The following is a 17,999-nucleotide window of genomic DNA, read 5'->3' on the forward strand; positions in this document are numbered from 1 at the left end:
CCTGACCCCTCTGCACATGTTTTCCTTCGTGGTGAAAAAACAGCAGAGAGACAAAGGGGAGGAAAAAATAGAGGACGAGCGAGGAAGGGAAGGGACAAAGACTAGACGGTGCAGGAAGGGCGCTCAGCACTTCACCTTTTCCCCATGTTTCACTGCAGATTTTGAAGGCGTGATAGGAGTCAGGGCTCCTAAAACCTGTTCCTCTCTCCCAGGCAGCAGCACTTGGCAGTTGCTTTGTGAAAGGTAACACCTGAGCTCATTTCCTCAGATCAGTGTCCCTAGAAACCAGCATAAAGAATAGAATAAACTCAAAGTCCAGTGGGAAGCCACCTCTGATGACAAACATCTGGCTGTGCATGGAGCTTGCTACCGTGTCAGGTCAGTGAGGACTAGGAGGAGACTCAGTGGTCTTGGGACTCCAGGATGGGAAATGGGAGCTTCAGGGACTCTTTGGACTTGCTGGCATGCAATGCTGACCAGGAAATACCGTGGCCTCAAGCTTGTCAGCTGCCTGTGTGCAAGGAAGCAGTGTTTTTCAAAGCAGCCGGTGCTGGTGTCTCAAAATTGATGGTCAAATGGCACCAGTTTCGGTTGAGTGAAACAACAAAGAGGTGCCAGGAACTATTATTGTAACATGCGGTAGGAATGGCCTGAAACCACTTTCTCTGGAGACTGGTGATCCCATCCTGGCACAACGCAGTTGATCCCAAAGTCAGTCTGCAATCTGGAGGAAGTGCTGCTCTCCCACAGCCCCTGAGGCCCAGAGGCTGCTCCTTCGTCCAACCTGGGGGCCTGTGGTGAGGGGGGAGCTGAGCTGTCACACCCACTGGTGATGTGGGGCTGCTGGTTTTTTCTCCTGTTACTCTTTATTTAAATTATCTCATTTTCTGGCCCCGTTCTCGTTCCTGAAACTGCTGAGATGGAGTTGTTTCTCCCCAATTAAAAAAAAAAAAATTAAATCTTACTTTTCACAAAAGCTTGGTAGAAATGGCACCGGTACACTGCAGGTTATTTCTGCTTCCCACAAAAAGAGCAGGAGGGAAGTGTGCAGGGCAGCCAGCCAGAAACGACTCGTTCCTGTACCTTGTCCTGCCATCTGTAACCCTCCGCCGGCTTTTCTTGTCTCATCAGCTTAATAACGGCTAGTATTACTTTCTACAAATTCTTGGGTAATTGGAGGATCCAAGTGAACGCACGCGGCCCTTGCAGTTCAGTGGGATCCAAGTACAGCGGCTGAGGGGTACTGGGCGCTTGGGGAAGGGAGAATCAACAACCGTGGCTCGTCGGGCCTTTGCGTTGGTGCGTCTCTCCCCGGGTTACGGGGTAACCCCGACCCGAAATAAGCGCGCAGCGGCGCCGGGCGGGACAGGTGCGGGCAGCCGTGCCCGGCGCCGGCCGGCGGGCGCAGATCGGCGGGCCGCAGGGGTGGCACCGGGCGGCGCGGTCGTTCCCCGCGGGCCCCGGGCCGCCGGCAGCGCTGGGCCTCGGCAGGCGCCTGGCCCGGCCGGGCCCGCGCTGCGCGTGCCCGCTGAGGCGCCTCCCGCCGGCCGTTACCGGGGGGCTGCGGGCCGTGAGGGGCCGCGGGGAAGGTAAGGACCGGGCGGCTGGCGGGGCCGGGGAAGGGAAGGGCCGGGCGAGGCTGCCGGCGGCGGGCAGGGGGAGCTTGGCGGGCCGCGGCGCCGCTGCTTGCCGCCGCCGTTACATAAGGAGCAGTGGGGGAGGGGGGCGTTTTGACGCGGCGGCAGCCCCTTTAAACGCGGCGCCTGGGGTGCGTTTGTTGCGCGCCTCTCCTCTGCCCCCTCCCCGCCTCACTGCGGTGACAAATCCGCTCCCCGCCCGCCCCCGCCGAGCCCAGCCGAGCCGGGCGGCGCCTGGAAGCGCCGGGAAGCGCTGCCGCGCGGCTCTGCACCGCCCGCCCTCCCGCCGCGGAGCCGGCCAGCCCCAGCCCCCGGCGGCGCGACAGCAGGGAGCGGCGAGGGGCGCGATGGAGGCTCCGCGCCTGGCGCACACTATGAGCAGCCCCACTAGCCCCTGCGAGGAGGTGATCAAGAACCTGAGCCTGGAGGCGATTCAGCTCTGCGATAGGGACGGTAAGTCTGGGCTCCATACGGCTAATCCCTGCAGACGCAAGATGCTGCTGCCCTCATGGATGCTAATGCAAATTAATCCCCACGGCGTATGGTCCTTTGTTATCCCCCGTGTATTTGTAGGTGCCAGTGTTGCCCACCCCTCCCGCCGCCACCCTCCTGCCACTGAGAACAAAAGAAAAAAAGCGAAGGTCGCATCCCGCTGGAGGGAAGGGAGGGAAGCCCGCCGCTCCCTAAGCCGTCCCTGGCGTTGCAGTGCGTTTGCCCCTGGGCGAGCCTGCTGCGCAGCCCTGCCCCTACCGGGGACGGGCGCGAGGTTGTTCTGGGAGAGGCAGGACGGCGAGCTAGAGCGGGCGCTGCAGGGGCCGGAGCTGGAGACGGGCTAGTGGCCCCGGTGGGTTCAGCTCCTTTTTAGTGCGGGGCAGTCCCCCTGCTTCAGATGCACGGCGACCGTGCCGGGTGGCGTGGGCTGACGGCGAAACTTGTTGCCGGTTGCTTGTGCGAGGGATCGGGCGGGGAGCGGACCGACATCGGGGCTCGGGGGCAGGGGGAGCGGGAGGCGGCGGGCCTTGCGGTTCAGCACCGCGGACAGCGCCGCGCCGGCGGCCGGGCCGGGCCGAGCCTAGCCGGGCCGGGCGGCCGCGCAGCCGGGGGAGACCACAGGGCGCTGGGGGCAGCGGCCGTCCTTCCCCCGGGAGGCACAGCCAGACCGTCGAAGAGATGAAGTTCGGGTCTGGAGTTGCAGGTGCAGATGTTAAAGGTTATCTGGGTCGATCATAAACGTAAGGTGGTGATGAGGGACAGCCAAAACAAATGTACGTGCTTAAAGCAACAGTGCAAGCTGGCTGGGGTAGAAGAGCAGGATACTGTTATGCACAACTGTGAATGACAAAACTGAACGGAAAAACTGATAGCCGAACAATGCAAAAATATTTTCTTGTAGAGTGACATATAATTTGTGTTTGTATACGAGATTATTCTCATCTTCTCATTTGACATTGAATTATCAAAAATAACTTATCATTTTTTAATGCAAAATGTGCTTTGGGTGTGGAATATATGTTACCTGGTAAATATAACACAGAATGGAGATATTGTGTCAGTGAATGGTACAGCTGAATTAATGAAACTCTTTCCTTGTTGTGAATGTATTCTTGGAGCATAACTGTATAGGTGATGGATATAGAAAGAGTCAGTCCAGCTTTCCTAGTTATTTTTTTACAGATTTGATGTGATGAAATACTTCACTTTTTTGACGTAGGCAGACTTAATTTTTTAAATGCTGGATTTTTGTAAGCTCTTCATTTTTCTTGAAATGTTCAAGAAATTGACAAGGCATTAAAAAGTCTTTTCAGTAATTATTTTTATAGCTGCACTGGAAAAAATTCTTTGAATTTTTTGGTGTTTGAATTAAGATATAATACGCACTTCCATCCACTCATGCCTAACTCACTGCTTAGAGAAGCTGAGCTATGCTTGTAGTAGTGGAGGCAAGACCATTCTTTTGTTAAAACACTTTTTATGTATATTTCTTTTTATTAATAGTAGAGAGAAATGCAAATAGCTACATTTTACAGTCTGTCATATGTGTCTACCCCAAGTAATTGTAGTGAAGTACTCCATGTTAATCATTGCAGACTGTATTTGGTTCAACACACTGTAGTTAAGGACTGCTCATTATCTACAGAATAGTATCATACAGACAAGCAAATGGAAAAAAAATATATTCTCTTTAATTTTAATTCCCTTTTGAATAGGCTTCACTGGAAAACCACTTTCCTGTAGGTCTGGTTTTACAAACTGATCTTCATCAAGTAAGCCACTATCATACAGGGGCATTGCTCCCTACAATACATGGTTGAATTTCTGAAGGGGGCACCTATATTGGGTGTGTAAGATGTGCAACTCAGTGCCTAATTTGGCACCAGGCTATGCTTGAGTAACTTCAGTATTTCCTACAGGTGGCACTTATGTAGCAAAAAGCTTGTTTTAATGGGAACATAAAAACAAGCAAGCAAAAGGTTAAGGCATTAATCCTTCTAGGTTAAGTGTGCAAATGTACATGCAACACATTTAGATCCCTAATTGTGTACATGGGTTTAGTTAGTGCATTTATGTTGTAAATACTTAGGATTTATTTTAGGGTATCTTTGTTGTAAAACATGTCATTCTTAAGGTGATATGTTGTCATCACTGAGGGTAATCAAAGTTTTGTGCTAAATATCAATATATTACTCATAGTGAATTAAAAATATGCTAGATATTCGTATTCTGAAAATGTCCTTGATCTCTAAGCTGTAGTAATTGTAAAGGCAAACAATTAAATGATAACATTACATATCCAACTATGATAAATTCTGCAGCACACTTAGTTTGGAATTGCAGGCAATGCTGCAGCATAAACATAAGCAATAATGGAATTTTTATGCAGATAAAATATTTCTCTTGTCTTCTAAGATGAGGGAATTAATATTGAAACATTTTATATTCAGAAAACTGGATTATACTTCATATGGGGGTATATGCAGAATCTAGAAATCTGTCATTTGCAAATGCATCTTGTGTTATTTTCTGTTATTATTTTAGGTATTTGGGTAGGGTGTACTGGCACAGCTTAGTATTGCACAGTCGAACATGTAGTTCCTTAGAACTCTGCTGAAGTCACTTTCTGTATAGGAAAAAGTGTATAATTTGTTATTTTCCTTTGCTGTGTTTGAACATTGCAGCCATATTTCTGTAAACTTAGGCTGGGAAAGAATGTTTAATCTGTGCTAAAAATTCTGGTGACCTTTATATAAAATTTGTATTAGCCCTACCTAGGGATTAAACCTTTAGTAGATGGATGCCCTTTCTGTCATGAGCAGGCCAATTCTATGAAAATATATCTAACTTAAGAAAATGAGAAGCCTTTGGAAAAAACTGTGCTTTTTATAGACTTGGTAGAACAGTGTTAGATTTTAGCAGCCGAATTTCCTGAAGCTCCCCGTTGTGGTTGTGCAGCGCTCCCCCTACAGATACCGCCTTTTGCCTGCTGGGGTCCTGCCGGAGCGATGGCAGTGGCGCTGTCACCGCTTCCCGTGCTCCTCCAGCGGGCACAGGCAGCTGGAAGGCACAGGCAGGAGGAAAGCAGAGCAACAAACCTTCAACGAGGGTGTTGGAACTTGCGAGGCATGGACTGGGGAGAGGGGCAAGAACACCGGCCCAGAAGGTGCTTGACAGAGACCGAGGAAGCGGCTGGTCAAGGGTGGAAGAACAGAAAAGACTCAGAAGCAGGGGGCGTTTGTGAGGATTACATCGAATAGGAAGGCAGAAGCGGGCAAAATTACCCTGAATGAGAACAGGCAAAGAAGGTGAAGGAGGAAGGGACGTAATCCAAGTTCAGGCAGGGTGCCCAGGGAAGTATGACTGGGAAATAAAGATGCTGGGGCATTCACCCAGATTAGATGAATTGGATGATTCTGTGATTCTGTGAATGAGGATGGAATGAGAATTGGGAACCTGTGAAGAGTAAACCTGGAAACCTCTCTGCAAAGAAGAGACAGAAAGTGCAAGAATGTGGAGGGGAAAATGGCAGTTTGGACCACAGAGGTTAGGAGTAAAGGAATGGAACTAGGACTTAACTGGGCAAAGAGACTAGGACTGAAAGGACAGCCTTAGGAATGAAGAACAGGACTTTTGAAATGTGACTGGGGAGTAGAAGAAGAGGTGGGACAGGAACCAGTTCAAGGAACAGGGCAGAAGTGGCTGTATTTTGGTGTGGCAGCCAGAGAGAGGTAAGTGTATATCAGCACACGCCATCTTCCAAAACCACAAGCCAAGACCCCAGGACCCCAAATTCTCCTTGTTCATTTGCCAGCAAAGAATGGAACTATGATATCAGGGCTGCAGGGGTGTGGAGACTCAACAGCTGCAGCTGACTTCGGTGAGAGTAGGACTTTGAAAACACAAAGCACAGTGCTAAGTGCTTTGAGAATAGACGTGTTAACCACCTTAAATAGGCACTGAAAGTCAGTAACTTTCTTTCAACTTCTCTGTGCTTCAGCTTTCCATGTGTAAAATGGAAGCAGTATTATTGCCTCCCCTCACAGAGATGTTTTCAAAATGAAGTAATGAATGTTTGTTAAGCAGCCAGGCACTATAGTAGCCTGGAAAACCCATGAGGTGCATGGAAAAACCCATGATGAAATTCATAATTTTGTATTCAGAGCAGAATATGAATAATGTGTAGCAAATAAGTCCTGGGACTACACACTGAACAATGGCAAATAGCTGTTACAAGAAAAGTAGTTTGTTATGTACACACTATTCATTATGTATGCTGAATGAGCCAGAATTTGTGGAAAAAAATAGTATGTAATCATGCAGTTAAAGACTATATCATAATATGAACAAACAAAGGGGCCAATTTAAGGTTATTCAAGTATGCATCATTCTGATATTTTCTAACTATTGGCGACCTGAACTATACAATCTCACTAAAGTGCTTTTAAAGTTGGGGTTTTTTCTGTGTTGTTTCATATATTTGACACTAGTATTTGGGTAGCAGGATCAGAACTGAAATTGGTGTCTTGGCCAGTTTCAGTTGCATAAATCAATTTCATCACCTTCCAAACACTTGATCCCATCAAAATTGTTCAATCTAAGAAGCTTGTATAAAAGCATTACATCATACAAGCTAAGATGTCATTTCTGTCTTATGTAAAACACTTGCATCTTTGGCTTTCCATGTTATTTGAGCATGTCTCATATTTTCTTACTCATTTCAGAAGTTTATCATGATGCTGGATTTATTGGTGCATTCTGAAAGATATTTCTGGAGTATGTAAATGGGAGTTTTCATGGCCATATCATGCACACATTTGCCTTTCAAACAGAAGGGATAAGTCTCTGGATGCATTCTTCAAATCCCATTTTTGGCATTATGGAGCAGAATCGCTGCTGTTTCTGAAATGTTATCCTGTAAGTCTCAGAGACAGGGAAACCTAAATTTCTAGGTAGACTCTCGCACAAAGGACAACTGAGAGATACAAATTTCACAGTAATTCTTAGTGTCCTGAATGGTTGGACTTGTGTAGTTGTTTGTTTGTTTTTTTAAACTGTGAGAGTTCTGAGCACAGGAATAAACAATACATATTTTCTTATCTAGCATAACAGAGAGGTGCTTGTAACTATGGTATTTCAATAGCACACAAAATTCAGAGGCATGTTTACTGTTTGGATATTTAAATTTGCTGTCTTCAAAACACAAACTCTATCACTTTTCTAGGGTTTGAATGATGCAATGGCCAACTAAGAAATTTATTTCTTCCATAAAATTTCATCTAACCTAGCTGAACATAAAAATAGCAAAATATATTTTTTTGTAGCAAGTAATAATGCTGTTTCAGGTAGGAGCTAAAGTCGAGTACGTAGTTTCAAAAGCTTTCTTGTTACAAAGAAAAATACTTATTACGGTTTTAGCTTTACATTCTTGGCAGAGACTAAGATTTTCACATGTAATATTCCTTGCTGTTAGGACACAGAAAAACACTATATGCAGCCAAGCACCTGTTTTAAAGTCTTCATAAATGATATTTAGGATTGTGGAAGAGAAGAAAACTAATGATTTGCTTATGTCTTTTGACTCCAGCTTGATATTACAAATATTTTATCCTGTCTTGTTTTATGTCATAAGCAATGATGCCACTAATAACTAGGGAGGCTTTCCTAGAAACTGACTATTCAACATCCCTGTGTCAAGAGATGTAGTCATCCCCATTCTTCCTTTGTATTATTTAAATTTTAGAGTTATTTTCCTTCCTTCTTCCTCCCTCCTCATTCCTTTTAGACCTTTATGCCACTCAAATCTGCGTAATTGAATATTAAATATTTTGACTGGCAATGACCAAGTCATGTATTATTAGCTATTTAAATCTCACCTGGTATTCTATTTGTGCCCCTATTTATTCAATTATTCTTCACTGAAACTTTTCTAGATCTTTTATAAAGCAGCTGAAACGCTTGATGTGTGATCATGCCAGATTCACATACAGAAGCACTGTTCTCTCCCAGTGCTATACGCTCATATTGCTAGGTTGAAACTCAGATATATAATGTCGGTTTTGTAGTTAATTTCTACGCATTGTTATAACTAAGGCTTTTTAAACATTACTGTCTCCTGTGTATGTCCTTTCTTCTTTGTGTTTGTTTCAGATTATAGTTCCCAGGTGCATTCTTTTATTTATTCTGTAACAGAATCCATTTTATCATTATCTGCCTATGTTTCTAAGCCATCTTGTGCTTGCAGCTCCTATGTAACATTGTCTGCAATACAGAAATGTAATCTCTCTTTCGAGATCATTCATAAAGATGCTTATTTAGCCTAGAACTAGCCATGGGCTCTATGGTAGCCTGGTAGATACCTGAACTCCTTAGCTGTTTTGCCATGTATCAGTCTCTGCCAGCCAATGTTCAGCCCTGCGGATCAGTAGTTCTCAATAAGTACAAGGGCAGGAGGAATCATTTAGGGAAGAGAAATTCTACTCCCTCCAGCATCTGAGAAGCAGGAATGCCAAGACAACCCCTCACTTAAAATTTTATATATGTTCTGCAAATCTCAAAGACTAAATCTGTTTTCTTTGAGTGAGAGTTAAGCCATTAGTATCCTGTTCATCTGTTTCATCTTCCATCCTAAACTAGATGTAGCAATTTTCTTCTCAGCCTGCTGGTCTGATGGCCCTGCCACCTCTGGTAAACTGTGTCCTGAGCTTGGTTCTCTGAATACGCTGTTTACCCTGCAGTTATGCCTGTATGGTCAAGACCAGAGTCTGCCCTACAAGCCACTTCAACTTTTACAGCAGCTTTCCAGTGCAGTCCCTGGTCCCAGAGCCATAGCTTCTAGAACAAGCAGAATATTGCTTTTGTCATGGAAGGCAGGGGGAGGAGAGACTATATCACATTCTTATTTAGAGTTCTGTAGGGTTTCGTCACTCATTTTTGAATGGGTTTCAGTCAGGCATTGTTGTGTTCAATTGTCTCCAAAGGCTTGCTGAAGCTTATCTTCCTGACCTTGCTGAGACTTCTCTGCCTCATTAATTTCCGTTTTTTTCCCTCCAAAATCTAGAAGGATCTCCTCCGTTATCCATTCCTTGTAATTTTCTCCAGCTTTTGTTATTCATGGCCTCTATATAGCAGGTTTGGAGGTCCCAGCTTTTCTGAATAAGGTAATTTTCAGTTCCCTTTGTGCTGCTGAAGTAGTGCCAGCATGTTTAACTTCAACTGAGGAGGTAATCTTTAGAAGTCCTTGAAGTCTGAGTTCATTTTTCTTCACTTGGTACCCTAGGTATGTCTGCCATCCTGCCAGCATGCATGGCCTTTCATGCTTTATGTGACCTGGAAGGCTATATTTGATTCTAGCTGAACACAGCATGCAATCATGTTTTCTTTTCTTTTTTGATATAAGTTTTAAGCATTTTATTTGCGGACTACTTTCTTTAAAAATGTACAAACTTGTCTGGGAAAAAAAATGCCAATACACAATACATGTATAAAATATGTCACTGCTATAGAAAAGTATGGACAAATACAATGTTTATGATGTTGGAGCTAAAGAAGGCTCTGCTCCAGGATCCCTTTCTGTGATTTCCACACTGGGTGTTGTTGTACAGTGGAGCATCCTTTATTTGACTTCAAAAAATGTTTCCTTCAGCACAGAAGGTTTGGTTAGAATTTGTTGTAGTGTTCGTAGCTGGATCAATTTTCACAGGGGTGTTTGTAGTTGATTCATTAATCAGTTTTATTTCATTGTTTTCACAGAGTGTTCTTGTTTTATTTGTGCTTGAATGAACAAGCTGTTTTGTATGGATGTTTTCAAAAACAATGATTAGCTATACTGTTTTTATAACCCACCAGCAGTTTCTTTGAGCCTTGACAGTTCTAGCTGCTGCCAAAAAGGGGAAACCTTAAAAATAGTTTGGTGTCACTCTTTCATTCCTGCAGAATGACAGAAAGTATTATCAGAGTTGCACTCTCTTAGTTCAAAGAGTGGTATCTGGAGTTTTTTTCTTCAATACTGTTAAGTCGGACACAGCTGGCAACTCTAGGAGAAGCATAGTTTGAGGAATTCCCGTGTTAAGCTTTGTATATCAATGCACTCTTGTTAGAAGAATTCTGCAGTTTGCAGTTGTCAGAAGCATCCCATAAATTCGTTCTCTGAGCTGTTCCATTAGCTTCAATTAGACTTTGTGTAAAACCAAATCTGTGTTCATAATGCGGCATGATTAAGATCTTACAACTACTGTATTTTGCTAACTTTTGTAGTGTGTATTCTATCTTATTTCATATAGATAGGCATCTAATTTGGGATTCTCTAAGTTGCAGTTTGTCTGGATTTTGTCTATCTTTAGTTTTGGGCTAGAAATAACATTTTTAGAAGATTACTCTGGGTTTTTTTGCAGTTCACTTCTATGTGTACTAGTAGTTGAAGACATATGGACTTCAAAATCAGCAGGATAAAAAGATATTAAAAGGCTCTTTCAATCTTGGCCAGCCATAAGTACCTAGTATACAAGTGTCAGTGGAGTGATTCATGCTGTAGCGTTAGTCCTTTTAATCCAAGTTATGTAAAGGGAAATTATACATGAGTTTATATGAACCAAGGGATAAATTAAGAACAGAGTGTGCAGCAGATTGTATTTTAATGCTACTAAGGTGCATCTGATGACATAAAGTAAATATTATTCACTCACACTTTTATGATGGAATTTATGCTGGTAATTTAACATAAAAGCTCAGTAGTAAACATGTGGCTTTCAGAGTGCTAATGTTTCCGATGAATTTCTAGCCTTTACACTTTCAGTGTAATTTTAAGGCATATCTCTAATGACAGGAATTGAAAATCCCCAAGCCTATCTGCTCACTGAATCCATTGCCTCACAAGGAAGTTCTCTCCCTCTTGTGTGGAACATACTGGAATTTTAGCCAGTGTTACCTGTGCTCTGATGACACAACTAGCGCCTTACCCTTCATGAAAGGACAGATTTGAGCAGTAAGACTTCACATACAATTTGTTGAGATTGTTTCACCTCTGCTCACAGTAGAGGGTAATTTCTCTTCACCCCTAGATGGAGGTGCCTGAAACTCCAGGTACGTATCTTTGTTTCCTCCGTCTGTGAACTGCTTTGTACCATGCTTTGGAACCTTGATCCATTGAATATGTTACTTTTGTACCTCACGTTGTCATTCTGTTTAAGTAGCATGGAGTTCTTAAATCATATTTGATTTACAGGGATCTGCATATAGCAGCCTTCCTAGAGTATGAGAGTTTTAATTTCAAGTTTCTTGACAAATCAGGTAGCCAGGTGCCCCAGCATGACCTGTGTAGTAGGAACATGTCCGGTACTCTGTGCTTGCTCATAACTGTAGTGCAGGGAATGCAGAATCAGGTCTCGTATGTGAAAAATAATATACTTATTCTCTTCCTTCTATTTTTGTATATTCGGTAATGCTCAGCTGGTTTCTGGGTTGCTTGCTTGAGCAAACCATCAGCAAACCACCTAGGCTGCCCTGGTGAGGCTGTCAGCCCTAATGCAAGAGTGCAGTGCTTGAGACGGAAGCCATACAGTGAAACTAAATTCTTCAGTGTATCTTAGTATGCTTGTTATATTTAGCTCATATAGTAGGGAGTGTGAGTTGGAAAGCATTACCTGAGATGCTTTTAAATGCTGTAAATCCAAAAGATGAAAAACATCTCTAAATATGAATTCTTTTTAAGTAACATCCCCAAGGATACTTGGCTGGCTTAGTGAATTTGTAGTAGGTTGTGCAGCTATTCCTCCATAGGTAGTAATTCAATTTTTTCTTATCATGATTGATCACTTGTTATGATCCAATGACTGACAGCCTGAATGATAAAACTACAGAAGACTTTGAAATGGAAACTATTTAAAGTATCCAACTGAGCTGTGCTTTTTTAAAAAATGGTTCTGGAACTATTGAGGACCATGGCGCTCAATGGATTTGAATCTGATGGTCCAAAATTGTTATAGGTTTCTTTTAACTTAATTGCTTCAAAACATCTTTTGGTTTTGTCTTCATTAGACAATCTTCATTAGAGAATCTACATGAGATTTCTGTTACAAATGCCATCAGGACAGGAAAATGATGAACTGGAGTCAAGACTTTTAATAAATGCACACAGTCTATATGTTATATGATGTCTGAGTGAGGGGTGAATTCTAACGTGATGAAAACTCTGCTTAAAGATTTCTTTTGACAAGAGTATTCATAGCTGTGTCATTTGTGTATTCTGGTATCTGTGAAAAGCTTGAGCTCATTATAGCTTTCCCCTTGATAGGGAGTATTTAACAGGGTCCTCCTTCATTTCTGCATGCTTGCCTACCTTAACAAAACTGGCAGCAATAAGTTACCTATGAGCTCTCTACTCTTGTCAGACATTCAAAAGTTAGTAACAGTCAACCAGTGGCAGACCCACATCCAAAGACCTTGGCTGTGTTTGGTTGCCGTAGGAAACCAGCTAAAAATGAAACAAAGCAGAACAACTCCAGCTCCTGCCACAAAAAGCTCTCAAAACCCCTGTATACTGTATTTGTTAGGGCCTGAGAGAAAGTCTGAAATCTGCATAAAAAATAAATTAAAAAAAAAAAAAGTACAAGTTACAGAGCAGAATTTCCTGAAGTTAAAAAGCACAAACCTGTAAAACAGAGCCAAATCGTGTTCCTTACAAAAGATCTGTGTGAAAAGCACACAGCAATTACCCATACGCTGAAGTAAAGAAATGCTCATTCATGCTGTAGCCTGCCAGGGTATCCAGTGAGTTACAAAAGAGCACCCTACTTTCTCAAGAAAAATGTGTAGTGAAATTGTGTTCCCCAGCCTTGAGTTCTCTCTGCTGCCCTTCAAGTGACAAGTTTTGCCTTTCTGGGCTTCTCTTTGCTTGAAAGAAAAGTGGGTCTGAAATGAAAATCCTTGTGCGATCAAGGCAGTTGCGGTTTTCAGACAAGCTGGCAGGTCAAATTAAAGCTCATGTGAATACAAGGCTGCCTCTACTTGCTAGATTTGAACTCACGTGATTTAACTTGAAGTAGAGAACACATTTTTGGTATGATTAAGACACAGCTGCAATAAATGGCACAAGTAGTTGCCAGCCAAAGAAGAATGAGGTAAACAAGTAGGAGCTTGAGGTTCATAGTAATAAACTAAAATGAAAGTGTTTGTCTCTCTCTTTTGTTTAGTGACATGTAAAAGCACAAATCATGAAAGACCACTCACTTCTCCAATATTCAGTTATTATTAAAAGCAGTAGAAGATAAGGCCAATGCTTTGCCCTCAGTTATACTTTGTTAAAGGAAGAGTATTGGAGCCATTAGGCCAGTGACCCAGAGCAGCATAACTTGAATCAGAATCTGGCCCCAGACAACTTGTCCAGAGTCATATAGTCAGTGACTTCATCTGTGAGATCTGTTTTCTTTTGTCATTAGTCTTGGAGACATAGACATTTCCACAGTCTCAGAGGCAGCTGTACTGTTTATTCATCAGAAGAGAAAAATCCCATGCCATGAGAAGCTCCATGTCCCTTCCCACTCCAAAATCTGCCACTTTAATACTGAACAGGGTGGGATTCTGATGAAAAATGTCACTTCCTGTTTTCCAGGAAAATAGTACTGAGGTAGCATCCTTCGAAAATACACCACAAAATGGGTCTGAGTACAGTCTGAAGTACAGTCAGAGTTTCATAAAGGTGCATAGATATCTGATTATAGAGGTTTCTCCTGCTAAATGAGTAAAGTACATGTGAGAAATTGATCTGCTTTTATAGTAGTGTTTCTGATGTAGTGTATAACTGAAGGTGTGCATTATACACAAATTCCAATATATGTAAATGTTCATTTTTATATGTAAAATTAGTTTTAATTTTTAAATGACATTTAAATTAAGCTAGAAGATGGTTTAGAGCCTTTTACATCCCTTTTACCTTCTTTCCCTTTCAGCAGCTGAGAAATATTCATTTTAATTAAAATTTGGTTTTAAAATGCATTTGTAGTCAACACATGCTGAGAAGAGCCACTTGCCACCCATGTACTGTAAGCTTGCTGTGCTGAACAAAATGGGAGCATTACTTTAATTAGTAGTAAATACTGTGGTAGCTTAGTGCTTGTTGCCTACTATAATGTGCTGTTTGATTTTCAAGAAGATAGAATTGCACTAGCCTAGCCCTGACGGTCAGAGGCATGAAAACCACTGGTGTGCCAGTAGGAGTTGTAGTGCAGCTGTAGCTATTTTTGCCACACTGCAGTTCTCATTCCATAGAAGGTTGCAGAGAAGCTTGCTTAGCTTCAACAAGGTACAGTAAAAAATAAAACCATGGCTTTAGTATAAACAGTCTAAAACAACTTTAGTGGGAACAGTATATTGGTTTAAGTCTTCTTGTCTATATGAGTCTCTCAGTAGACAGGGTGAGGAGCAAGATGCTGATGTTTGGTGGTGTTATTTGCACTCAGTGTCAGCTTATCTGGCCCATTCAGTTTACTTGTTTTCAATATTCATGGATCATAAAAGGAGATCCCACCACTGCCCCTTAGCTCTCTACCACAAAGATTTGGTCAATCCTTAGAACATAGTAGGATCAGTAGAACTGCTTAGATAACGGGAAAAGTAGGCATGATGGCATGTCAATTTGATCTTCTGGGCTAGGAGTTTTTTCAGCATCTTACCATTTTCCTGGTCCTTAGTGAAGAAACGTGTACCTATGTGATTATTAACTACCTTCAAGTTGCATTTTTTTTATCTGATAATGAAATTCCTCCTTTTTCATAATTTCCCCATATATTTTTTAGCACAGAGAAAATAAAATCTGTGTGTGTGTGTGTTTAGCTTAGCTTTATACTGAGTTAACACTCCTCAACCTATAGGTAGTAAAAATGTGAAAAGAGGAATTTTCTTTACGGTAATAACAAAAGAGGAAACAATTATTTTGAGAAATTAGTTTAATGATTTAAGTGGATGAATTATTTATTTTAATTAAAATTAATTAAATTATTACAGTTATGAAATAGTTTAGCTATAATTGCAATTAGCAAGATATAAATTCATCCACATTCAAGCTTAAATGGTCCCAAGATGTTTGATCCTATTAGTGCTTTCAGAGAAAAATATCGTGGGGATAAGTGAAAAACTCCAAAGTATTTGACACAGAAGTTCATAGAAATTTTTCCTGAAAAATGTATCCGTTTTAAAGTATCAGTCCAGAGAATATTTCTGAGTTGGTGAGACGTAGATTTCTTTGCTATGGGAGTTCAGAAATTGGCTGCAGTGTAATACTTAGTTTTTTCCCTCATGTTCTTTTTCTTTTTTCTCTTTGGTGGGCATCTTGCAAATGATCAGAGGTTGCTGTTGCATCATGAGAACTGACAAATGTAGTTTAGGAAATAATTACAAAGGGTCTCTTCAGCTAGCTCTTAACTTCTGTGACCTCCCTCTCTAGTCTCTGAAAAGAATGAGATTCCTCCAGGGCAAAGTTAAATGTGAGAGCTGACTGTAGGTACTCAGATTATCCAGTTTCTTCACTGAATGGAAAGTGAGCCTGAGGAGACTCTCTGCTCCAGGCTGATGTTGGTCTTTGTTAGTAATTCCTTCTTTGTTAGCATAGTAAGAATATTAGTGGTTTCTGCAGTAGTACATCTGTCTTGGTTTGAAAAGACAGGTGTCTGTGGAGGAAGGCAGGAGCCTCCCTTGAAATGGAAAGTGCAACCCCCTTCCCTCCAAATTATTATAATTTTGAAATTAACGGGCCTTCAGGCAAAGATATGGGGAATAGGAATAACAGTTCTTTACTAATATATATATATATATATATATATATATATATATATATATATATATATATAACACAAGGCAGGGAAAAACAAACAACCCACTGGTTTACACTGACAGAGTCAGGAATACAACCTGACACCCTGTTAGGGTGGCAGTAGCAGTCCGATAAGATGCTGGCTGCAGTCCTCCTGAAGCGATGGGTGTAGTTCTGTGGAAGCAGCAATCAGGTAAAAGAGTCTGGTCTTCCTCCGAAGGTCCAGTGGTAGGTAGGTAGCTCTTGTCCTCTGGAACTCCAGTGGGGGGAAAAGCTCCTCTGGGAATCCAGTGGAAGAAGGCTGCTAGGGTGTTTGAGATCTCAGTTTTTATTTGGCATGGACTGCTTGGCTCCTTCCCCCCCCTCCCCGGGCGGAGCATCTCACAATGGGATGGGGAGTCGTGAGGCAGTTCCTTGATGGGCCATTAACAGGAGATAGTCCAGGAGGGAGTTATCGATGGGTCAGGCGATAAGGCATTGTTGTGCCCAGTAACAGGAGATAGTCCAGAGGGGGGGAGGCAGGGAGCACCGCCCCACCTGGTCTCAACAGCTCCTGAAGATGGTAATAGAATTTTTTTTTTTTTTCCTTTTGGCACATTTTACACTGTAACCCAGGACAACATCATATCAGTATTGCATATGGTCATTGTTGAAAGTCATAGGTGTAAAATCTTTTGGACAGTAGCCTTTGCTTTTGAATTTGAGGATGCATCTTTTGTGTAATTTATTCTAGGTATAATTCCACAGACATCTGAGATCTTATTGCAGGAGTGAATGTTGTTCCTACTTTTTCCTTGTTGCTTTATCTACAGTCATTTGTAAAAAGCCAAGAAATGTTTGGGTTTTATTATCTTTAACTTTGAAGGAGTACATATGACCCAACAAATCCAGTCTTGAGAATTTCATATCTAAGCCAAAATTTATGTTCCACAGAAATGTTATAATGGGACTATTTGATTTCTGCTTACTAATTGTAGTAGCCTTCTCTGTACAGATACACTTAATTTCCTGTTGAACCTAATGTTGCATTCAGTGTCCACTGGGAGAATGCTTGAGCTGTAATCCAAAGCCCTGCAGTTCTGATGGCATAATCATGTTCCAAAATACTCTATTGTAACTCTTTATTTGCTACTGCTAGCTGTCAGGTTTGCCACACTTGCATTGTATATTTCCATTGGTGTTAGTGGAAAACATACACGTGTCTAAGGAAACTAAGCCCCTGAAGTCCCATCTGCACAAGATCTTAAAATGCATGATAGCCAAGTACATTTGTTAAGGGCAAATGAGCATCTCAGTTGAGTTAGTATTTAAGCAAATGGCAAAACTTCAAGACTGTGCTGAATACTTTTCTTTCATTATGCACTGTCCTTCAGCTGCTGTGTACTACACCTCCTGTGTCAGGTAGCGACTGAGTCTCTGAGCCATCTTTGTGAAAGAAGAGGCTGCTTGCAGAACAAGCTTTCTGTCCTGTAGTTGACAACAGACAGTGAGAAACGAGGCTTGGGAGAGAGCGGGGCACTGCTCGGTGGGAACTAAGAGCCTGCACGTTTGTTGTTGTCAGTGACAGGATTGAGATATTGGGCTGCTCCTGATCTGAATCACGGGACCACTTGAAAGTACATTTGTTTTTCATGTGAGATGGAGAAAGAATTGAGTCCTTTGTAAGAGGCTGAGGGAAATTCTTTAATACAGAAACTAGACAATCTGGAGATTGCTTGGTGCTTTATGTAGGCGCAGTTTTGGTGAACCCTCTCTGCTGCAGAAGACAGCGGTGCTGAAGGCGCAATTGTGCTCGCAACGTCTAGTTGTGTTCTCTTTGTTTTGCTGAAGTCAATGGTGTAGATTACTAGGAAATAACACCTAAATTAAGTCTTGAGTTAGAACCAAGTATCAAGAGAATCTGAATGTATATCAACATTTCAAAAACTCAGTAAATATAGATATACTTATTATCGTTATAAATAAGTAATTCTTTATTTTAAAAATTATTAAAATTTTGGACAGAGTGCACATTATCTTACTAGAAAATGAGCAACAGTAGTATCAGACATGGGGAGGAAATGAGG

At 42.1% G+C, this 17,999-nt stretch overlaps 1 protein-coding gene across 1 annotated transcript in view; it reads left to right on the top strand.

Annotated features, from left to right (window-relative positions):
* The first annotated feature begins 1,984 nt into the window (after positions 1-1,984).
* PHYHIPL (phytanoyl-CoA 2-hydroxylase interacting protein like) overlaps positions 1,985-17,999 on the top strand; it is a 39,287-nt gene continuing 23,272 nt past the window's right edge. The window contains exon 1 of the mRNA XM_086467050.1: positions 1,985-2,090. Within this exon, the coding sequence (XP_086323176.1) occupies positions 1,985-2,090 (106 nt within the window). The remainder of the gene's footprint in view (positions 2,091-17,999) is intronic.

Source organism: Leptosomus discolor, chromosome 6 (genome assembly GCF_034619465.1).
Source record: "Leptosomus discolor isolate bLepDis1 chromosome 6, bLepDis1.hap2, whole genome shotgun sequence".
NCBI classification, from domain to species: Eukaryota; Metazoa; Chordata; class Aves; order Leptosomiformes; family Leptosomidae; genus Leptosomus; species Leptosomus discolor.